At 44.1% G+C, this 21,537-nt stretch overlaps 1 protein-coding gene across 1 annotated transcript in view; it reads right to left on the bottom strand.

Annotated features, from left to right (window-relative positions):
* Positions 1–1,220: 1,220 nt before the first annotated feature.
* Positions 1,221–21,537, bottom strand: part of LOC126234818 (cytochrome P450 6k1-like) — a 31,332-nt gene continuing 11,015 nt past the window's right edge. Inside the window, exons 2-4 of the mRNA XM_049943563.1 lie at positions 18,133–18,354; positions 12,678–12,929; positions 1,221–3,519 (exon numbers count right to left, since the gene is read on the bottom strand). Coding sequence (XP_049799520.1) covers positions 3,356–3,519; positions 12,678–12,929; positions 18,133–18,354 — 638 coding nt within the window. The 3' untranslated portion in view covers positions 1,221–3,355. The remainder of the gene's footprint in view (positions 3,520–12,677; positions 12,930–18,132; positions 18,355–21,537) is intronic.

Genomic DNA, 21,537 nt, shown 5'->3' with positions numbered 1-21,537 from the left:
TCAGACGATGATGGTCAACTACAGAGCTCGGCACTTGTTTCAAAATAAGTTTCACTTGTTAAGCACGTACCGTCATCATTGTACTACAACATAGTCCGCGCAATCGATTGTATATGACGCTACACATTTCACTGACTCGTCTTGTAGAAAAGCCAGTATTTCATGTGTCACTCCTTTATAACTCTGTGAAATTGCTTGGGTTCCTTTCTGACGAATTGTCAACTTCAGCTACTGCTGTTTCAGATATAATGTAATGTTTTGTTTATCGTTGACATTGCTCTGCTTTGTATCAGCACCACTAGTACTGTAGCAGTGTTGCGAGTTACTCGTTGAATCAGCAATTCAACAACACTCCGTAGCTTCATGTTGTGCTCCATTGGATACCTCCAGTCCCACCCCCTGCTGCCATAGCGGCTATTATTGTGGTCTCACGGTAGACAATATGTGGGGCGTCGAATGCCATATTCATCATTGGCCTTTTGCTACCATGTATTGAAGAGGTTACTTGTAAGTGTCCTTCCCCTACATGACGATATCGCAACAGCCTGGTCCACTCCGCCATGAGGAGATGGCCAGACAGAGCTGTCCGCAGTGTGTTCCACTGACAGCTAGTCTGCTACTTCTAATATTACCACCAGGCCATAGTCGCCTGTCTCTGAGACTAATTATGTTGCAGACTGTTACAACTGACGGATATGGTGAAGGAATTTTATTTGCTGGAAAGATCTAGGGTCATGTGATGGTGGCATTAGTTTCGGTGCTGCAGTAATAGGTGAATTTGACCCCACATCCGAAGTCATTGATGCATACAACACTGTTGCAGCACTAACAACGAGCAGCGACCTATCACTTCAGGCGATGCCACTTCTGTATGAAGTGACGACCGTTATGCAAAGTCACATTTGAAGGATTATGGTAAATACACGTTAAAGAATCAGTTTTTCATTTTCTTCTTTTAAACTTATATTTTCTTTATTTTTTACCCAATACACACACAAATATTCTCTCAATTAATATTGCCACCAACACATAATATTTTTGCTTTTACTAATCCTTATGACTATTGCCATTGTTATTATTACTTTATTCTAATTATTATTGTGCTGAAAAGTAGTAAATTGTAAAAGCAAGTGCTCTAGACACGACCTGTTACACAAATGTATTCAGTAGATCAAAAGTAAAAAAATATTATTAAAGTAACTACAGAATGGGACGTCCTATTGACATGTAATTAGTGCTGTCATTGTCAGAAAGGAAACGAAGGAATGGATTTTAATTCTAGGAGTAAAGAAATAGAACAAATAACAAGAAATCATTTTGTAAAAGTGTCAAATGTAGAGTGTGGTATCAAGTATGAAACTAGAAAACAACATAAATGGAACTGTATTGAGTTTTCAACTTTATTTGTAGTTTCTTTTATTTAGTTATTTATTTATTTTTTGAGTCCTCAGCTTTCTGATTGGTTCGATGAGGATCGGCACGAATTCCTTTCTTGTACCAAGTTTTTCGACTAAGAGTAACAATTGCGCCCTATGCCTTCAGGTATTTGTTGGCTGTATTCCAGTCTCTGTCTTCCTCTACAATTTTTAATCTCTGCAGCTCCTTCTAGTACCACGGAAGTATGGGGAGTTCGTAACGATCAATATCGACTGCGCACACATTCACCTTAGACTGACAAGTTTTCTTTGGTGTGATGATCCATCTCTGCTATTAAAGAGCGTCTGTCAATGTCCTCCGTATGTGACTTACGTTAACTTGCCTCTACAACTGTCTGCAATAGTCGTAATAAAGAAATACAATTTCATTCTCTCAACCGCAAACATTATTCTAGACTACACCAATTTCGTACGATAGTTATTCCCTGTCCTCTTAGCACACATACCACCATCCTGTCCCTCCATCATGTCATTACGTGTTCAATTCATGGGTCCAAATGCTCATTTTACTGCTTCTGTAATTCATTTAAACTTTCAGAAAGTGCTTCTCATTGTTGTGCATACTTAACACTCTCTCTCGGATCGCCACGGCAAGCTGCTGTGTTTATTATTGTTATTACTGTTATTATTAACATTTTACCTACAATAACAGTTATTGTATGGGTCACACACATTTTACTGAGTCACAGATGTATGTAATGGGCAGACGACTGAAAACTAGATACAACGAAAAAAAGTAAGAAAATTGTTTACTATTTCATAACCAATCACCCTAGATGTTAATACATTTATCAAACCGTGAGAAAAGACGGTGAACGCCTTCGTGGAAAAATGTTAGCGATTGACCAAGAGATCTTAATTGCACCCAGGCGTGTGCCCCGTCGTCGAAGCAAATCGACGGCCGCGAATGTCATTCTTCAGGGCTCCAAAAGTGTAGCACTCGCATAGGGAAAGATCATAATTGTATGGCGAATGTGTAAGGTCTTTCCAGCGAAACTTCTACAGGCATGCTTGGTCCGAGAAACTCACGATGACCATTTATTTTCTTTGGGTACCACGACCGACTGTTGATTAACTTTCTGGAACATGGAGAAACAATCAACACACAGCGGTACGTGGTAGACGGACACCATTATGTTTCAGGTTAATAATACCCGCTCACATGTTGCCAAGACTGTATCGACTGCACAGCAGAAGTTTCGCTGGGAAACCCTTAAACGACTTCCATACAGTCCCGATCACTCCCGATTTGATTTCCATATTTTTGGATCCGGGAGAAGGACATTCGTGGCCGTCGGCTATTTGCTTCGGACGAAGTGGTGGACGCCTGGGTTCAATCAGGGCTTCGTAGGCAACAGCAAACATTTTTCAATGAGGGTATTGACCTCCTTGTCTCACAGTGTGATGAATTTATGAACAGTTATCGCCATTAATTTTGAAATAATGAACAGTTTACTTACTTTTTCAACCTCTCACCTTTTCATTGGACTGCCCTTATATAAGAAGTAGTTTTTAGAAGCTACACTGGTAAAGCTTGGTATGGTTGAATGATGGATACAGCAGTCTTATCTGATGCAGTTAACTAAACCGATAATATTTTTAGTCACGGACAGGTGAGTTGAAAACATTGTGTACTCATGCAAAAAGTTGCAGTTTATTTCCAGAATGGTACAATCTGCTTGTGGAGGCAGAGAGAAAGTTCAGTGATCTGAATACGAGAGTTGAGCCTGCGTTGAGCACTGTGCAGCAATCACTGTAAGCTTTGGCGACACTGTCCGTAATGGGAGGAGCAATATAAATGTGTGAAAATGGCTTTGTAAGTGTATTTTATTATTAAAAACAGTACTGCTGCAAAGTAATCAGACGATTCAGCCACAGAGTGTCTTTAAGATTCTGGCTGGCTGGTACTGAATTTCCAATCATCGTTTCACAAATTTCAGTTCGATTTCCTTTGTGGGCACGAGCATTAGACCCCTGCTGTTGTAGGTGACGTGCCTGGTCGTCCTCTCCGTAGGTCGCACGCTGCACTTGGACAGGATGTTCACAAGTCCCACTTTGGTCTGCAGCAAACCGAGTCTCTTACCTGCAAAGTGAAAAGAGAACGTCAGATCTGTTTGCCTATAACTTTCGTCAGATTAAGATTCCAGGTATCTGGATAGCGCATGGGATTTGACAATGAAATAATTCAAATACATGTTTTGCCTTTGCTCTTCAGGTACTTTAGAAATATGAAAATGTGTACAACTTTTAAGTGCATTAATCATTCTGAAAATTGCAGAACTAATAAGAATAAATGTGAGTGAAGCGAACATGCAACTAGGAATTAGGTACAGGAAAATACAAGTTATTAGAATTACAGATATGTGCATGATCCGTGATTTTGGGAACTTAGAACTATATTATGCCCCGTGTTGTAGATTATATCTTAGGTACAGTTCACAGGAAGAGATTCTCATGATCTTGCCGGTGATTTTCCTACGACATCATTTGTATACGAGTTCAGAAACTATCGAAAGTTGTTGATAAAGCATTAAACCTTTCGACCAATACGATTACTCAGTGAACATAAAAACAAACGGAGGTCGGCCCCGAACAAGCTGAAATACTAAATTCACCGACACGAAATACACTAAGATTCCGCTGTCAGTACTGGTATGAAAACCGAAATAATATTTATTGAGGTAAGTGATCGTAGAATAGCAAATCAACTGATAACGACCAACAGTGGAGGAGCCATTGGGCTTGGTGAAGTAGGCTGTTGTGCATTCGTCGTTTATAGGTATGGCAGGCCTATCAGGAGCCAACCTCCAGCCCTTGTAAACAGTTCCCACAAGATGTTACCTCCCACTACGTGCATACGTGGGCCCTTGTGGCAAGGGGGACGGCGTTCGAAAATATTCGCATCCTGCCACAGGGCAGATGAAAGGTTCAAACACACATGCGCACGTCCTGATGCAGATTTATGTACGTCTCCCGAAACTGACGGAAAAAATAGCAACACCAAAAACAATTAATGTACAGTAATGAAATTTTTGGAACACATTTGTCTATGTAACGTATTTAAGTGCTTAACATTGCATGATCACACGTTCATATAAGCGATAGATATGCCACTGCAAATGTGAAATGCTGGTACAATAATACCCGGCGTAATCGTCAGAATGTTGAATGCAAGAATGCATGTATTGTGTTGTACAGGTGCCGGAGTCAGTTTGTGCTATAAACTTCCATGTCCGTTGCACTTGAACTGTCAGTGCAGGGACGGTTAATGCTGTTTGTGGATAACGCTGAAGTTGTTCGATGATGACTCATATGTGCTGTATTAGAGACAAATTTGGTGATCGAGCAGGCCACGGCAACATGTCGACACTCTGTACAGCGTGTTGCTCTACAGCAGCGGTATGTGAGCGATAGTATCCAGTTGAAAACCCCGTGGACTGCTGCTCACGAATTACAGCACAGGCTGGTTGCAGATCCTCGACTGGTCTCCTTCCGACATAGAAACAGCCATCAACGGCACCGATACAGAATCAGCTTTCATCGGGCCTCTACCCTGCCCTCGAATCAGCTCTCTATTGACACCAGTGAAGCCACAAGTGGCGCCGATTTGGAGTCAGTGCAACGTAAGCTACAACGCGTCTGGCTCGAGTCTGTCCTTGAAGAAAATAGTTTGTAACAGTTCTTTGTGCCACTGTGATGGCAACTGCTGCTCAGATTTCTGCTGCAGGTACAGTACGATGCACCAGAGCCATACGCCGAACACGATGGTCTTCCCTCTGCGTAGTGCTACATGGGCTTCTGGAGCCTGGTCTCCTTGCGCCCGTACATTCTCGTGACCGCCGCTGCAAGCAATCATGTAACGTGGCTACACTCCTGTCACGTTTTTCTACAATATCGTAGAAGGAACACCCAGCTTTTCATAGCCCCACTACACGGCCGCATTTAAACTCAGTGATGTGCTCAGAACGGCGTCTTTGTCGCCTGAAAGGCATACTTGACTAACATCAACCCACCACGTCCAACCTCAAAGGTAACTGACACTCACGACTGTTACAGTGCGCATTTAAAGCAAACCTGATTTTCATCGTCGTAGTGGCGCTACTAGCGCTCTCTAATGCGACTGGAGTGAAATCTGAACAGACTCTGAGCATAGCTGGTGAATTAAATAAAAATTTAACTTCTACAGGGAATCATATAACTCTCATGGCAAATGCCTTTCCGAGATTGATGTCTGGAATGCTCCTGTGTGATACAGAAAAGGGGGAGATTGAATTAATAAATAATTCACTGAAGTACTCTCGTGGTCATGATGGAGTGCGTAGGAGAATATTAAAGTACTGTGCTGCAAACGTTATCCCTGTATTTATCCACATTTGTAATTTTTCCTTGAGGAATGGTTGGTTTCCTGAACGATTAAAGTACTTTTTAGTGAAGCCGCTTTATAAAAAGGGAGAAAAGGATAACGTAGACAATTTTACATCAATTTCTACGTCATCACTGTTTGCTAAAGTTATTGAATAGGCTGTGTATGTAAGGATAATTGATCATTTTATATCACACGATTTGCTATCAACTCTAAAGTTCGGCTGTAGAAGTCGCTTAACAACTGAAAATGCTATATTCTCTTTTCTCTGTGAGGTACTGGATGGGTTAAACAAAAGATTTCGAAAGCTTGGCATATTTTTTGATTTAACTAAGGTATTTGAATGTGTTGATCACAAAATATTGCTCCAGAAGTTGAACCAGTATGGAATACGGGGAATAGCTCACAATTGGTTGACCTCTTACTTTAGCAACAGACAGCAAAAAGTCATTACTCACAGTGTCGAGAATGGCTGTGACGTGGGGTCTGAGTGGGGTGTGGTCAATTGGGGATGCCCCAGGGATCAGTGTTGGGGCCACTCCTGTTCCATATTTACATAATCGATGTGCCCACTAGTATTATGGGTAACTTCTAAAATATTTCTGTTTGCTGATGATACTAGCTTGGTAGTAAAGGATGTTGTGTGTGACATAGGCTTGGTTTCAAATAGAACAGTTCATGACCTAAGTTCATGGCTTTTAGAAAATAAACTAACGCTAAATCTCAGTAAGGTTCAGTTTTTACAGTTTCTAACACAAAATTCAACAGAACCTGACTTTTTAATTTCACAGAATGGGCATATGATTAGTGAAACTGAACAGTTCAAATTTCTAGGTGTTCAGATAGTTAGTAAACTGTCGTGGAAAGCCCATGTCCAGGATCTTGTTCAAAGACTTACTGCTTCCATTTTTACTATTTGAACGGTATCTGAAGCGAGTCGTCGATCGACACGAAAATTAGTCTACTTTGCTTATTTTCATACGCTTATGTCGTATGGTATTATTTTTCGTGGTAACTCTTCCGATTCTAAAAGGATATTTTTGGCTCAGAAACGGGTGGTTCGGGCAATAAGTGGTGAAAGTCCACGAAGCACTTGTCGACCCCTGTTCACGACTCTGGGTATTTTGACATTGGTCTCTCAATATATATTCCTTACCGTCATTTCTTGTCAACAATATTAGCTTATTCTCAAGAATAAGCAGCTTTCACTCTGTTAAAACTCGGCAGAAATAAAAAGTGCATTTGGATCGGTCTTCCTTAACTCTTGTGCAGAAAGGTGTGCAGCATACTGCTGCATCCATTTTCAATAAGCTACTACTGCAATTCAAAAATCTTAGCAGTAATCACGCGCTTTCAAATCGAGCACATCAGTTGATGGAAGAGATTGCCAGAATTAAAAACAAAGAGTGACAGAGTAGAATAATACTATTTTGGTTACATAAGGGTCGCGGATAACTCCCTGTGCCAAATATGTCCAGTTTTTCGAAACATATTTGTTTAACGGGTGAAAAATTTTGCTTCAGTTCTGCTGCACAGCCCAAATTTGATAGTATACAGAATAAAAATGAAGCAGAAATAAAAAGCGGCCAATGCAGCAAACATTTCTTTCATTATGATCGGGACTGAGCTAGGTGGCGCAGTTATTAGCACACTGGACTCACATTTGGGAGGACGACGGTTCTAACCCTCGTCCGGCCATCTTCATTTAGGTTTTCCGTGATTTCCCTAAACCGCTTCGGGCAAATGCTGGGATAGTTTCTTCGACAGGGAACGGCCAACTTGCTTTCGCCATCCTTCCCTAATCCGATGGGACCGATGACCTCGCAGTTTGGTCCCCTCCCCCAAATCAAAAAACCAACCGATCGGCACGACTTGTCAGTGACAGTTTCAAAACTCACTGGAACTGCCGCTGTCAATGACTGCAGGTCCATTTCGTCCAGTCTTCGCACAGGGTACGGCGTGCAATGGACATTCGAAATCGTACACTCCGCATAGGTCCATTGTTCACAGTGGCACGCAAAGCTGAACATCTTCATTGTGCCAAATGACACGAAAACTAGTGAGCAACTGACTCGAGGAGAATAGTGCGGTCCGACGGGTCGCGAGTATGTCTCTTTTGAATGATGGAAGGAATCGAATACATAGTCTTTCGAATGAAACATTTAAGTCCCTGAATATAGAGGCAGGAGGTAGTTCTACAGTTTTTGGGATTGTTTTTCGTACTGTGACTTGGGCCCACTAATATAGCATATCGTGAGTATGAACCAGGATGTATATTTCAACTTGCTCGGTGATCAGTTGTTCCCGTTCCTTGTCCATGTTCATTAACAGTATGCTGTGGACTCTCCAGTCCCCCAAGATTACAATAGCCGTGTTGACGGGTCCACATACACACTTTCCGCCTTTGTTGGATTTTCACGAATCCTAATACACCTCGACTGGTCCGTTCAATCTCCCAAGCACTTAGTGTCATACAAAAGTCTGCGACTGTTTTGAACAGCAGGTGAAACGTAGAAATTTCCTGAAATTTAAGAGTATTACTGGCTCCAACCCTCAGTTAATGGCATTAATTTCTTCATGTGTGGGTGTCAAACCTCGATGTAATTTCTGAATGCTAAAACTATTTCTTGTGTCCACCGTAGGCTGTCTGTATTTTACTATACAGTCAGAAACTGGTCAGTAATGTAGGCCTAATACATGGTGTAATGAAGTTCGTACGTGCGCAAAAAATTCTGACGACATATAAATTCCAGAATGAGATTTTCACTCTGCAGCGGAGTGTGCGCTGATAAAACTTCCTGGCAGATTAAAACTGTGTGCCCGACCGAGACTCGAACTCGGGACCTTTGCTTTTCGCGGGCAAGTGCTCTACCATCTGAGCTACCGAAGCACGACTCACACCAGGTACTCACAACCTTACTTCTGCCAGTATCTCGCCTCCCACCTTCCAAACTTTACAGAAGTTCTCCTGCGAACCTTGCAGGACTAGCACTCCTGAAAGAAAGGATATAGCGGAGACATGGCTTAGCCACAGCCTGGGGGATGTTTCCAGAATGAGATTTTCACTCTGCAGCGGAGTGTGCGCTGATATGAAACTTCCTGGCAGATTAAAACTGTGTGCCCGACCGAGACTCGAACTCGGGACCTTTGCCTTTCGCGGGCAAGTGCTCTACCATCTGAGCTACCGAAGCACGACTCACGCCCGGTACTCACAGCCTTACTTCTGCCAGTATCTCGCTTCTTACCTTCCAAACTTTACAGAAGTTCTCCTGCGAACCTTGCAGAACTAGCACTCCTGAAAGAAAGGAGTTCGAGTCTCGGTCGGGCACACAGTTTTAATCTGCCAGGAAGTTTCATATCAGCGCACACTCCGCTGCAGAGTGAAAATCTCATTCTGGAAACATCCCCCAGGTTGTGGCTAAGCCATGTCTCCGCTATTTCCTTTCTTTCAGGAGTGCTAGTTCTGCAAGGTTCGCAGGAGAACTTCTGTAAAGTTTGGAAGGTATGAGGTGAGATACTGGCAGAAGTAAGGCTGTGAGTACCGGGCGTGAGTCGTGCTTCGGTAGCTCAGATGGTAGAGCACTTGCCCGCGAAAGGCAAAAGGTCCCGAGTTCGAGTCTCGGTCGGGCACACAGTCTTAATCTGCCAGGAAGTGACATATAATTTGTTTCAGCGCTGAGAAGTCAAGAAACGGCTTTATTGGGATGTTTCCAGAAACTTGTAGATCAAATACTCGCCATTATTAAGAGCAGATGAGCTGATTTATGGTATTTGCAGGATGTCTACTGATGGTGACATAGTTTCATCTGTATCTGCATCTACATTTATAGCTAGATACATACTTCGCAGGAAACGGTATGTTGCGTGGCGGAGGGTAACTTAAGCACTACTAGCAGTATTCATTCCTTTTCCACCCGCAAACAGATCGATGGAAAAGCGACTTTCTACATGCCCCCATATGGACCCCAAGTTCTCCTATCTTCATGGCCCTTACGCGAAATGTACGTTGGTGATATTAGAATCGGTCTGCACTCAGCTTCAAATGCTTATTCTCAAAACTTTTTCAATAGAGGTCCAGGAACAGAACCTCATTTTCCCTCCAGGGTTTACTGCTCGAGTTCACGAAGCATCTCTGTAATACTCGCCTGTTGTTCGGTAACAGATCTAGCAACCCGCTTCTGAATTGTTTCAACGTCTTCCTTTAACCCGGCTCGGTGGGAAACCTGAACATTAGAGCAGTGCCCAAGAATGGGTCGCATTTGTGTTGTACACTGAAGTGCGAATGAAACTGGTATAGGAATGCATATTCAAATACAGAGATACGTAAACAGACTAATTCGGCGCTGCAGTCGGCAACGACTATATAAGACAGAAATTGTCTGACGCAGTTGTTAGATCTGTTACTGCTGCTACAATGGCACGTTATCAAGATTTAAGAGAGTTTGAACGTGTTGTTATAGTCGGCGCACGAGTGATGGGACACAGTATCTGCGATATAGCGATGAAGTGCGGATGTCCCATACGACCATTTCACGAGTGTACCGTGAATATCAGCAGTCCTTTAAAACATCAAATCTCCGACATCGCCGCGGCTGGAAAAAGATCTTGCAAGAACGGGACCTACGACCACTGAAGAGAATCGTTCAACGTGACAGAAGTGCAACCAATCCGCAAATTGCTGCAGATTTCAATGCCTGGCCATCAACAGGTGTCAGCATCCGGATCATTCAACGAAACATCATCGATGTGCCTTTCGGAGCCGAAGTCTCACTCGTGTACCCTTGATGACCGCGACACAAAGCTTTACGCCTCGCCTGGGCCCGTCAACACCGACATTGGTCTGTTGCTGACTGGACACATGATGCCTGGTCGAACGGGGTCTCGTTTCAAATTGTATCGAGATAATGGACGTGTACTGGTGTGGAGACAACCTCGTGAATCCATGGACCCTGCATGTCAGCAGGGGACTGTTCAAGTTGTTGGAGGCTCCGTAATGGCGTGTGGGTTGTGGACAGTTGGAGTGATTGGCTCCCCTGATACGGCTAGATACGACTCTGACAGTTGAAACGTATGTAAAGATCCTGCCTGACCACCTACATTCATGTCAATTGTGCATTCCGACGGACTTTGGTAATACCAGCAGGACAATGCGACACCCCACACGTCCAGAATTGCTACAGAGTGACTCTAGGAACACTCTCCTGAGTTAAAACATTTCCGCTGGCAACCAGACTTCCCAGATATGAACATTATTGAGCATGTCTGGGATGCCCTGCAACGTGCTGTTCAGAAGATACCTGCACGGGTCATGGTGTCTGTTACCTCCAGCACTACTTTAGATATTAGTCGAGTACATGCCACGTCGTGTTGCGGCACTTTTGCTTGCTCGTGGAAGTCATACACGATATTAGGCAGATGAACTAGTCTTTTTGATGTATCAAGTGTATTTGGCGTCCCCTTTAAACATGAACGACACTTTCGTCAGATTCTCCCAATAAACCGAGGTCGACCATTTGCCTTCCCTACTACCGTCCTTACGTGCTCTTTCCATTTCGGGTCGCTTTGCAACGCTACACCTACATATTTAATCGATGTGACTGTGTCAAGTAGTATACTACCAATGTTGTATCCGAACATTACGGGATTGTCCTCCCTAATTATGTGCATTAACTTTCATTTTTCTATATTCAGAGCAAAGTGCCATTCATCACAGCGATTAGCGATTGTGTGCTCCTACAGTTTCTCGACGACGACACCTCACGCCTTACAACACAACGTCATCAGCAAACAGCCTCAGACTGCCACTCTTCGTGTCCGTCTATCAACTTCCCCGCGCACTCATGACGATACCCCTGTTTCGATGAAGACTGGTCGCCGAGGACGACGTACTGAGTTTTGTCACTTAAAAACCTTTCAGCCACTCGCATGTCTGGGCGCCTATTCCAGATACTACTACCGTCGTTAAACGTCTGTAGTGGGTCACCGTGTTAAACGCTTTGCGGAAATCTAAGAGTAGGGAATCCACCTACTACCCCTAATCCTTCGTTTGCAGGATATCATGCGAGAAAAGAACAAGCTGAGTTTCCCCTGAGCGTGCTCGCTTTGTCTGGTACCTTTCATCCAGTGTGCCTATTATAACTAAAGAAAATATGTGATTCAAACTTTTTCTATTACATGGTAGTATTTCTAACGTATGATACTTCATTCTCTGTGGTAAACTTTGAAGTAGTTCAGTTCGTCATAAACACTGATAAGTGGATATAAATCCAGCTCTGTAAATATCAAGCAAACAGTCTACTCGAGGAAACCTTTCAAACTATAGTGTATCTGATCCAGGAAAACACACAACAAACCAACTAAACTTAGGAGAACGAAAAACCAGTCCAAGCTTCAAATATTTACTTTTTATTCATTCGACGATTAATTTCGGGCCGAGACCCACTTCCAAATCATCATAACATTGTCGAAAATGGCAGTTGCGAAGATTTTAAAAATGTCCAATGAAGATTTTCAGTGCATACAGGTAACTGTTCCCTGTATGCACTGTAAATGTTCATTCTACATTTTTTGACATATTCGGAGATGGCATTTTCGACAATGTTATGATGATTTTAAAATGAGCCTCCGTCCGAAACTAGTCATCGGAGGAATAAAAAGTGAAAATTTGCAGCTCGGACTGGTTTTTCTTTCTGCTGATTAACACAAGTTGCTGACGTAATCTACTCCAGCATCCTGAAAGCTCGTAAAATAAACTTAAGTGTAGAGTACATTTCTTTATCTATGTTTTATTGTCTACACTGCTGATACTTCTAGCTATAGTTGTGTACTTATATTAATCTGTATCATGAACAATGATAGAACAACTGTAGGCAACAAACCAATGCAGATGTGAGGCCCGTCCCCGAATGGAAGGTACACGTAAGGGTTCCTCTTGGCCTTCTGCTCTTCTGAGAACCTCTCGGGGTCGTAGCGCTCTGGGTCAGGGAAGTGCTCCGGGTCGTAGTGGAGGCCGAAGAGGCTGACGAGGATTCCCGTTCCTCTGTCCACGACGACGTCGCTGTCCGGGATCCTGTAGGGCTCCACGCAGTCGCGGTTCAGGAAACACAGCGGAGGGTACTTCCTGAGCGTCTCTGCCAGAAAGCAAGAAGAGGGCACGGAGTCAGAGGCTACTCGCATCTAGAGTTAAACAGCACAACTCACCACTGCAGTGCCGGCTGACACCTGTTGGAGGGGTCAATCCGGTTCTCATACAGTATGGGCGAAGGTTCACTATTGTGACTGCTAAACTTTCGGAATACTATATTCTTTCATACATAATAATCTGTAGGACAAGACAGTAATGTACATACGTGTGTACACCAGTGTCAAACTGTTCAAATAATTACTGTCCTGCAACTAATTTGGACAGCTCTATATCAATATCCATCAGATTCTACAAGTTGAGAATATTGCATACCATGTATGCGTTCTTTTCAATTATGATGCATAACATGTTAAATCTATGGAAGAAAGTGGGCTGGGAACATGGTATATCAGCTAGCTAAATACGCCGATGATCGCAAACTCTTATAGCCCTCCGAAGATTTCGAGAGCTTTGTGGTGTCAACCTAAAGTAAAAATATTAACGTTCGTGAACAGATGTCCCGCAGTAGAATTCAAATTCGAAACTTTTGTCCAGCTCAAACAGTTCACTTCCCTTGTAATTCGATGTCGTCGATTGAAAGAGACCTTCGTAAATCAGTCGAGTTCCTCTGGACGAAGATCACAAACGTACAGTAGCTTAGCGAAATTTTCACCCAAACCTTTAGACGGTGTGTCAGTATCTCAGTTCAAATACTGAACAGTTCTGCGGTGAGACCATGTGACTAGTCTCCGTCAGCCATTTGGATCCACCGCACAGACCCAGTACAGACGTGAAGGCAAGATCATACCCTCGTGCTTCATACCATGCCAACCGGGCGACTATCACGTCTGTTTCGAGTTGTGGCCATTCCATTTATGCAGAATACTGGATCAACTACAGGCCAGGAAAGTACGAGAGAGCGTCTTTCTTGTCTTCGAAACACAATCCCGTCCGTCTGGTATTCCTGCCGTTTTACGCGACAACGCCGCCAAATTTAACTCTTCCAGCAGGCGCCCGTTTCCACTTCACATCTGCAGTTGAGGCCTCGAATCACTCAATGGCACCAGCTTTAAAACTGACACAGCTTCAACCTGTCACAAAAGGCCAGTTTAGTAAATATTTACCATCCTACTTGAGACGTCCTTTTCAGCTTAATTCTATTCCATTTATACTCATCTAATTTACATTTGTCTAAAATGAAAGATACACAGAAGAGCCAAAGAAACTGGTAAATCTGTCTAACATCGTCTATGGCCCCGCGAGAGCACAGAAGTGCCGCAACACGACGTGGCATGGACTCGACTAATGTCTGGAGTAGTGCTGGAGGGAGCTGACACCATGAACCCTGCAAGGTAGTCCATAAACCCGTAAGAGTACGAGGCGGTGGAGATATGTTCTGAACAGTACGTTGCAAGGCATCCCAGATATGCTCACTGGAGAGTGGCCATCGGAAGTGTTTAAATTCATATGGATAACATATCTAAATATTTACAAAAACCAAAGCATTCCCGTCGTTATTCTACAGGAGATGTTGGTTCACTATCTCCATCTTTAGAAACTCTTGATCGTAAATATTCTCCGATTTTAGATTCAGGCAGAAAGTACGGTACACAAGCACTATGCAAGGCGGAAGTTTCTTGTGGTCATTTAGCTTTTCTAGGGCCCCTTTCGCTACCTCTTGCAGCTCATGAGGGTTTGTCAGTGTTTAACTTCATTCTTCGTTTGCAATCCGGTTATCAGTTTTAAATTTAATGTATATTTGACAATTCTCTTTTTTTGTTACAAGGGAACACAGGTTTAAATATACACTCCTGGAAATTGAAATAAGAACACCGTGAATTCATTGTCCCAGGAAGGGGAAACTTTATTGACACATTCCTGGGGTCAGATACATCACATGATCACACTGACAGAACCACAGGCACATAGACACAGGCAACAGAGCATGCACAATGTCGGCACTAGTACAGTGTATATCCACCTTTCGCAGCAATGCAGGCTGCTATTCTCCCATGGAGACGATCGTACAGATGCTGGATGTAGTCCTGTGGAACGGCTTGCCATGCCATTTCCACCTGGCGCCTCAGTTGGACCAGCGTTCGTGCTGGACGTGCAGACCGCGTGAGACGACGCTTCATCCAGTCCCAAACATGCTCAATGGGGGACAGATCCGGAGATCTTGCTGGCCAGGGTAGTTGACTTACACCTTCTAGAGCACGTTGGGTGGCACGGGATACATGCGGACGTGCATTGTCCTGTTGGAACAGCAAGTTCCCTTGCCGGTCTAGGAATGGTAGAACGATGGGTTCGATGACGGTTTGGATGTACCGTGCACTATTCAGTGTCCCCTCGACGATCACCAGTGGTGTACGGCCAGTGTAGGAGATCGCTCCCCACACCATGATGCCGGGTGTTGGCCCTGTGTGCCTCGGTCGTATGCAGTCCTGATTGTGGCGCTCACCTGCACGGCGCCAAACACGTATACGACCATCATTGGCACCAAGGCAGAAGCGACTCTCATCGCTGAAGACGACACGTCTCCATTCGTCCCTCCATTCACGCCTGTCGCGACACCACTGGAGGCGGGCTGCACGATGTTGGGGCGTGAGCGGAAGACGGCCTAACGGTGTGCGGGACCGTAGCCCAGCTTCATGGAGACGGTTGCGAATGGTCCTCGCCGATACCCCAGGAGCAACAGTGTCCCTAATTTGCTGGGAAGTGGCGGTGCGGTCCCCTACGGCACTGCGTAGGATCCTACGGTCTTGGCGTGCATCCGTGCGTCGCTGCGGTCCGGTCCCAGGTCGACGGGCACGTGCACCTTCCGCCGACCACTGGCGACAACATCGATGTACTGTGGAGACCTCACGCCCCACGTGTTGAGCAATTCGGCGGTACGTCCACCCGGCCTCCCGCATGCCCACTATACGCCCTCGCTCAAAGTCCGTCAACTGCACATACGGTTCACGTCCACGCTGTCGCGGCATGCTACCAGTGTTAAAGACTGCGATGGAGCTCCGTATGCCACGGCAAACTGGCTGACACTGACGGCGGCGGTGCACAAATGCTGCGCAGCTAGCGTCATTCGATGGCCAACACCGCGGTTCCTGGTGTGTCCGCTGTGCCGTGCGTGTGATCATTGCTTGTACAGCCCTCTCGCAGTGTCCGGAGCAAGTATGGTGGGTCTGACACACCGGTGTCAATGTGTTCTTTTTTCCATTTCCAGGAGTGTATATTAAAAGTTGGTCGTCATGCCCATTCCTGAAATGGCTGTAATTATGTTCTCACAAAAAAAAAAAAAAAAAAAAAAAAAACAATACAGACAATTTCAATGTGAAACTAAATGCTGAAATTACACTCCTATCCAGTATCACACAAATCATAAACATTAATTTAAAACTTGGAATGCATACAAATTAGTGATTGTCTTTTTCATTACTTGTATCACTTCCGGAAGTACTACAAATGTGAGACTTCGAAACACACTCCGCCACACTTAACATTCAGTGGACATGCTAAGAAGACACTCTAAGGGAAAAAACCACATACTACGAAGGAATTTTCCGAATGGGACCAAAATGGGTAGATGAGATGTACTTGTACAGACAAAGAATTTCAGTACAGAAGAAGTAGATTATTTATTCAGTAGAAAGAGCTTCAGAAACTGAGCAAGTCAATAACGAGCTGGCCCTTCTTTGGGCCTTATGCGAGCGGTTATTCGGCTTGGCATTCATCAACAGACTGGTTGGATCTCCTGTTGAGGAATGTCGTGGCAAATTCCGTCCAATTGACGTTTTACAAATGCTGACCTGGTTAGAGGCCACTACCCACAATGCTCCAAATTTTCCCAATTACAGAGAGATCTGACTACCTCGGTGCCCAACTTAAGATTTGTGAAGCACGAAGACAAGCAGTGGAAACTCTCGTCGTCTGCCGGCGGGCATTGTCTTGCTGAAAGATAACGCCACCATATCTTGCCGTAAAGGCAACCAAACGGGGCGTAAATCTCGCCGAGGTACCGCTGTGCTGTATGTAAGGCTGCCGCGGATGACAACGAAAGGGGTCCAGCTACGAAACGAAACGGCACCATGATCACTGTAGCTCGTTAGCCATATGGAAGACCACAGCCCGTTTAGTATCCACCCACTAACTGGACCGTCTCGAGACACGTCTTCGACTCAATTTCATTGACTGGAGTAGAAGTGTATTCAGTGATAAGTCGCGCTTCGAACTGAGCCGTGAGACCAGCGCAGACGTGTCTGGAGGAGCCCCAAGGTCGACGGTATGCTACTCCCCGTTTTGTTGCACTTCATGGCAAGTCATCCTGGCCTTACATTTCAGCAAGATAAGGCCCGTCCGCACACAGCGAACGTTTATACTGCTTGACTTCGTGACTGCCAAACCCTATCTTGGGCATCAAGGTCACCATATCTCCCTCCAATTGAGAAAGTTTGGAGCACAGCGGAAGGCGCCCTCCCACGAGATGGGGATGTTGACGACCTAACGCACCAATATGACAGAATTTGATACGACATCCCTAAGGAGGCCATTCAGTAACTCTGTCAAACAGCACCAAACTTACACAAGGACCAGAGGTGGACCAACGCTTTATTCACTTGTTCATTTGTGAAGATCTTTCTCTTGAATAAATCATCAAACTTTCCGAAATTGTAATCATTTGTTTGCCTGTCATGTACGTAACATCTACCGATTTTGCCGGCCGCGGTGGTCTCGCGGTTCTAGGCGCGCAGTCCGGAACCGTGCGACTGCTACGGTCGCAGGTTCGATTCCTGCCTCGGGCATGGATGTGTGTGATGTCCTTAGGTTAGTTAGGTTTAAGTAGTTCTAAGTTCTAGGGGACTTATGACCACAGCAGTTGAGTCCCATAGTGCTCAGAGCCATTTGAACCATTTTTTCTACCGATTTCCATCCCCTTCGGATAATTCCCTCGTGGTGCGTCGCTTTTATTTTTTTCTTCCTTAGTGCGTATTACTGAACACAGATATCTCACTTCTTAGAAATCCACAAATCTGTTAACAGATGTCGGGGCAATATACATTGCACGATATGGACTGTTTATTCTCCTGACAGTTACCTGTCTCGACTACAAGAAGCAAAGTGAAACTCAAAAATGACAAAATTGTACATGGTCCCCGTTTTAACTCTAGCGTCCATGTCACTACAGAATAAAGGTAGAAAGTTATGAAACTTACCAGACACCACTTTGTCGAGATAGGACATCTCCGCTATGCCGTCGTACGTAATATTGCCGTCATGTCGCTGCAGCACAGAGTCTATCTCCAGCTGCAGATTACTTTGGATGTCCTCATGCAGCGCCAGTTCGTATAAGCTGTAGCTGATTGTGGACGCCGAAGTCTCGAAGCCCCCAGCGAAGAAGCCAAGACATTCTGCCGCCAGGTCCTCCAATGAAAAATCTGTAGTGGCGTAATGTTTTGATTCTGTTAGTGATTAAGAAGAAACACCGACCTTTTAGTGAATCTACGGTGTATTGATTTTGATTTATTGTCGTATTGTAATATAGCGCCGTAACATTACCTGAGTGACTCCTGTCTGTGTAAATGGGTAAGTTCTCTTTCTTCGCTGACAATGTCACATTTACAAAAAAAAAGGTTCAAATGGCTATGAGCACTATGGGACTTAACATCTGAGGTCATCAGTCCCCTAGAACTTAAACCTAACTAACCTAAGGACATCACACACATCCATGCCCGAGGCAGGATTCAAACATGCGACCGTAGCGGTCGCGCAGTTCCAGACTGTAGCGCCTTTAACCGCTTGGCCACCCCGGCCGGCGATCACAATTAATATTACCTACTTCTGGGAAGTGATGTAGCGGCTGTATTTTATTACTAATAATGGGTAGTATTCACCCACTTTAATGTTGTTTCACACATGTTCAGAGCACTTTACGAAGAGAATGCTCTCGTCATCTGACTGTCAAAACTGAACACACGCAGTTAAAACACTAAAGCTCTAACACCACATTTCCGGCGTTCAGGAAGTAAAATGAAATAAAAATACAATGGGCTGTGGATCTATCTACATCCTCATTTAAGATCGTTTCTTTCTGTCCCTGACTGTGACATCACACTCAGAATATACGCACAATGCCGTGCCCATTTCAGCTGTAGGTTCTAGGAGTCTCCAGTTGATGCTTCACCTAGTGTCCGGATGTTATTGCTGTCTCCTATACACGAGGTACAACTGAACGCTATCTGATTAATAGTATCCGTACATCTGTTAGTGGACATAATATAAGGTGTGTGCAACCTTTCTCTTGGTGAAATCTTGATCCCTGCTGGGGGCACCCTCAAAGGCAGCCCATTTTTCCACCGGTGCGTAGGCCAGAGAAGGAAGCGGCGAAGGAGTGACGTGCACATTCTAACTCATCCTAAAGGTGTTGCATTGAGTTCAGGTCTGGTATCTGGGCAACTCAATATACTTCTGGAATGTTATGTCATTTCCTCGCAGGTACAGGTTTATGACAGTCTGCATTGCAATGCTGACGAAATCATCGCCTCCCAAAAGTTCCTCTATTGTTCGCAGTTCACAATGCTGTTTTTGTCTTCATGTCCTTCATGATTTAGCGTTTTTTTAAGCGCGATAAGGAGGACACATACCAAACACGCGAAACATCCCTATACCGTAACACCACCTCCAATGTGCTTCTCTCTTGGCGCTATATTTGAAAGGAGGTCACATTATGCAGGCTTTCGCCAAACCCATTCATCGGATTTTCAGATGGTCTAGCGTGACTAATCGTTCCAAATCAGTCGTTTCCAGTCATCCACCGTACACCACCTACAGTGTCGCTTATCTTTTACTACAGAAAAGTGTGGGTTATGAGGAGCTACTTGACTTTTATAACCCGTTCTTTTAAATTCCCTACTCACAAGGGAACCTCCCCATCGCACCCCCCTCAGATTTAGTTATAAATTGACACAGTGGATAGGCCTTCAAAAACTGAACACAGATCAATCGAGAAAACAGGAAGAAGTTGTGTGGAACTATGAAAAAATAAACAAAATATACAAACTGAGTAGTCCAAGTGTAACATATCCAACATATTGGACTATATAACACGAAGAGCGCCGTGGTCCCGTGGTTAGAGTGAGCAACTGCGAAACGATAGGTCCTTGGTTCGAGTCCTCCCTCGAGGAAAAATTTTACTTACTTTATTTTCGCAAAGTTATGATCTGACCGTTCATTCATTGACGTCTCTGTTCACTGTAATAAGTTTAGTGTCTGTGTTTTGCGACCGCACCACAAAACCGTGCGATTAGTAGACGAAAGGACGTGCCTCTCCAATAGGAACCGAAAACATTTGATCGCAAATTCATAGGTCAACCGATTCCTCGACAGGAAAACACGCCTGAAATATTCTATACGACACTGGAGATGGCATGTGCGTCACATTACAGGAATATGTTGTCGACCCACCTAACTTGCACACTTGGCGAATGGGTAAAAAGATTCTTCTACCTTGCCCGATTTAGGTTATCTTGTGGATGTGATAATCACTCCCAAAAAAGTGATGAAAACATTGAGTTTGTCGCATAAACGGCAACAAATGAATGCAACAGTTTCACAGTCGCACAGTTTTCCCTGTTCTCTGTCAAAACAAACGTTTTTAAAGTTTTCAAGTTTTTCCGTGTGTAGACCGTCAAATCCTGCATGTGTCCAAGCACATCTGAAAATGTCCTGGAATTTTGGAGAGCAAAGTTGATCATGTCTGAGTGCACGAACTTTGATAATTGTCTGAAAATTAAAAATTAAAACTTTTCACTCGAGGGAGGGTTGAACCAGGTACCTTCTGTTCCGTAGCTGCTCACGGTAACCACGGGACCACGGTGCTCCTCAGTGAACAGATACCTTGTTTGTTGTGGTCTTCAGTCCTGAGACTGGTTTGATGCAGCTCTCCATGCTACTCTATCCTGTGCAAGCTTCTTCATCTCCCAGTACCTACTGCAACCTACATCCTTCTGAATCTGCTTAGTGTATTCATCTCTTGGTCTCCCCCTACGATTTTTACCCTCCACGATGCCCTCCAATACTAAATTGGTGATCCCTTAATGCCTCAGAACATGTCCTACCAACCGATCCCTTCTTCTGGTCAAGTTGTGCCACAAACTCCTCTTCTCCCCAATTCTATTCAAAACCTCCCCTTTAGTTACGTGATCTACCCATCTAATCTTCAGCATTCTTCTGTAGCATCACATTTCGAAATCTTCTTTTCTGTTCTTGTGTAAACTATTTATCGTCCAAGTTTCACTTCCATACATGGCTACACTCCATACAAATACTTTCAAAAATGACTTCCTGACACTTAAATCTATACTCGATGACAACAAATTTCTCTTCTTCAGAAATGCTTTCCTTGCCATTGCCAGTCTACATTTTATATCCTCTCTACTTCGACCATCATCGGTTATTTTGCTCCCCAAATAGCAAAACTCCTTTACTACTTTAAGTGTCTCATTTCCTAATCTAATACCCTCATCACCCGACTTAATTCAACTACATTCCATTATCCTCGTTTTGCTTTTGTTGATTTTCATCTTATATCCTCCCTTCAAGACACCATCCATTCCGTTCAA

Source organism: Schistocerca nitens, chromosome 2, assembly GCF_023898315.1.
Source record: "Schistocerca nitens isolate TAMUIC-IGC-003100 chromosome 2, iqSchNite1.1, whole genome shotgun sequence".
NCBI classification, from domain to species: Eukaryota; Metazoa; Arthropoda; class Insecta; order Orthoptera; family Acrididae; genus Schistocerca; species Schistocerca nitens.
The sequence above is the reverse complement of the archived record's forward strand: the minus strand, read 5'-3'. Positions and strand labels throughout refer to the sequence as shown.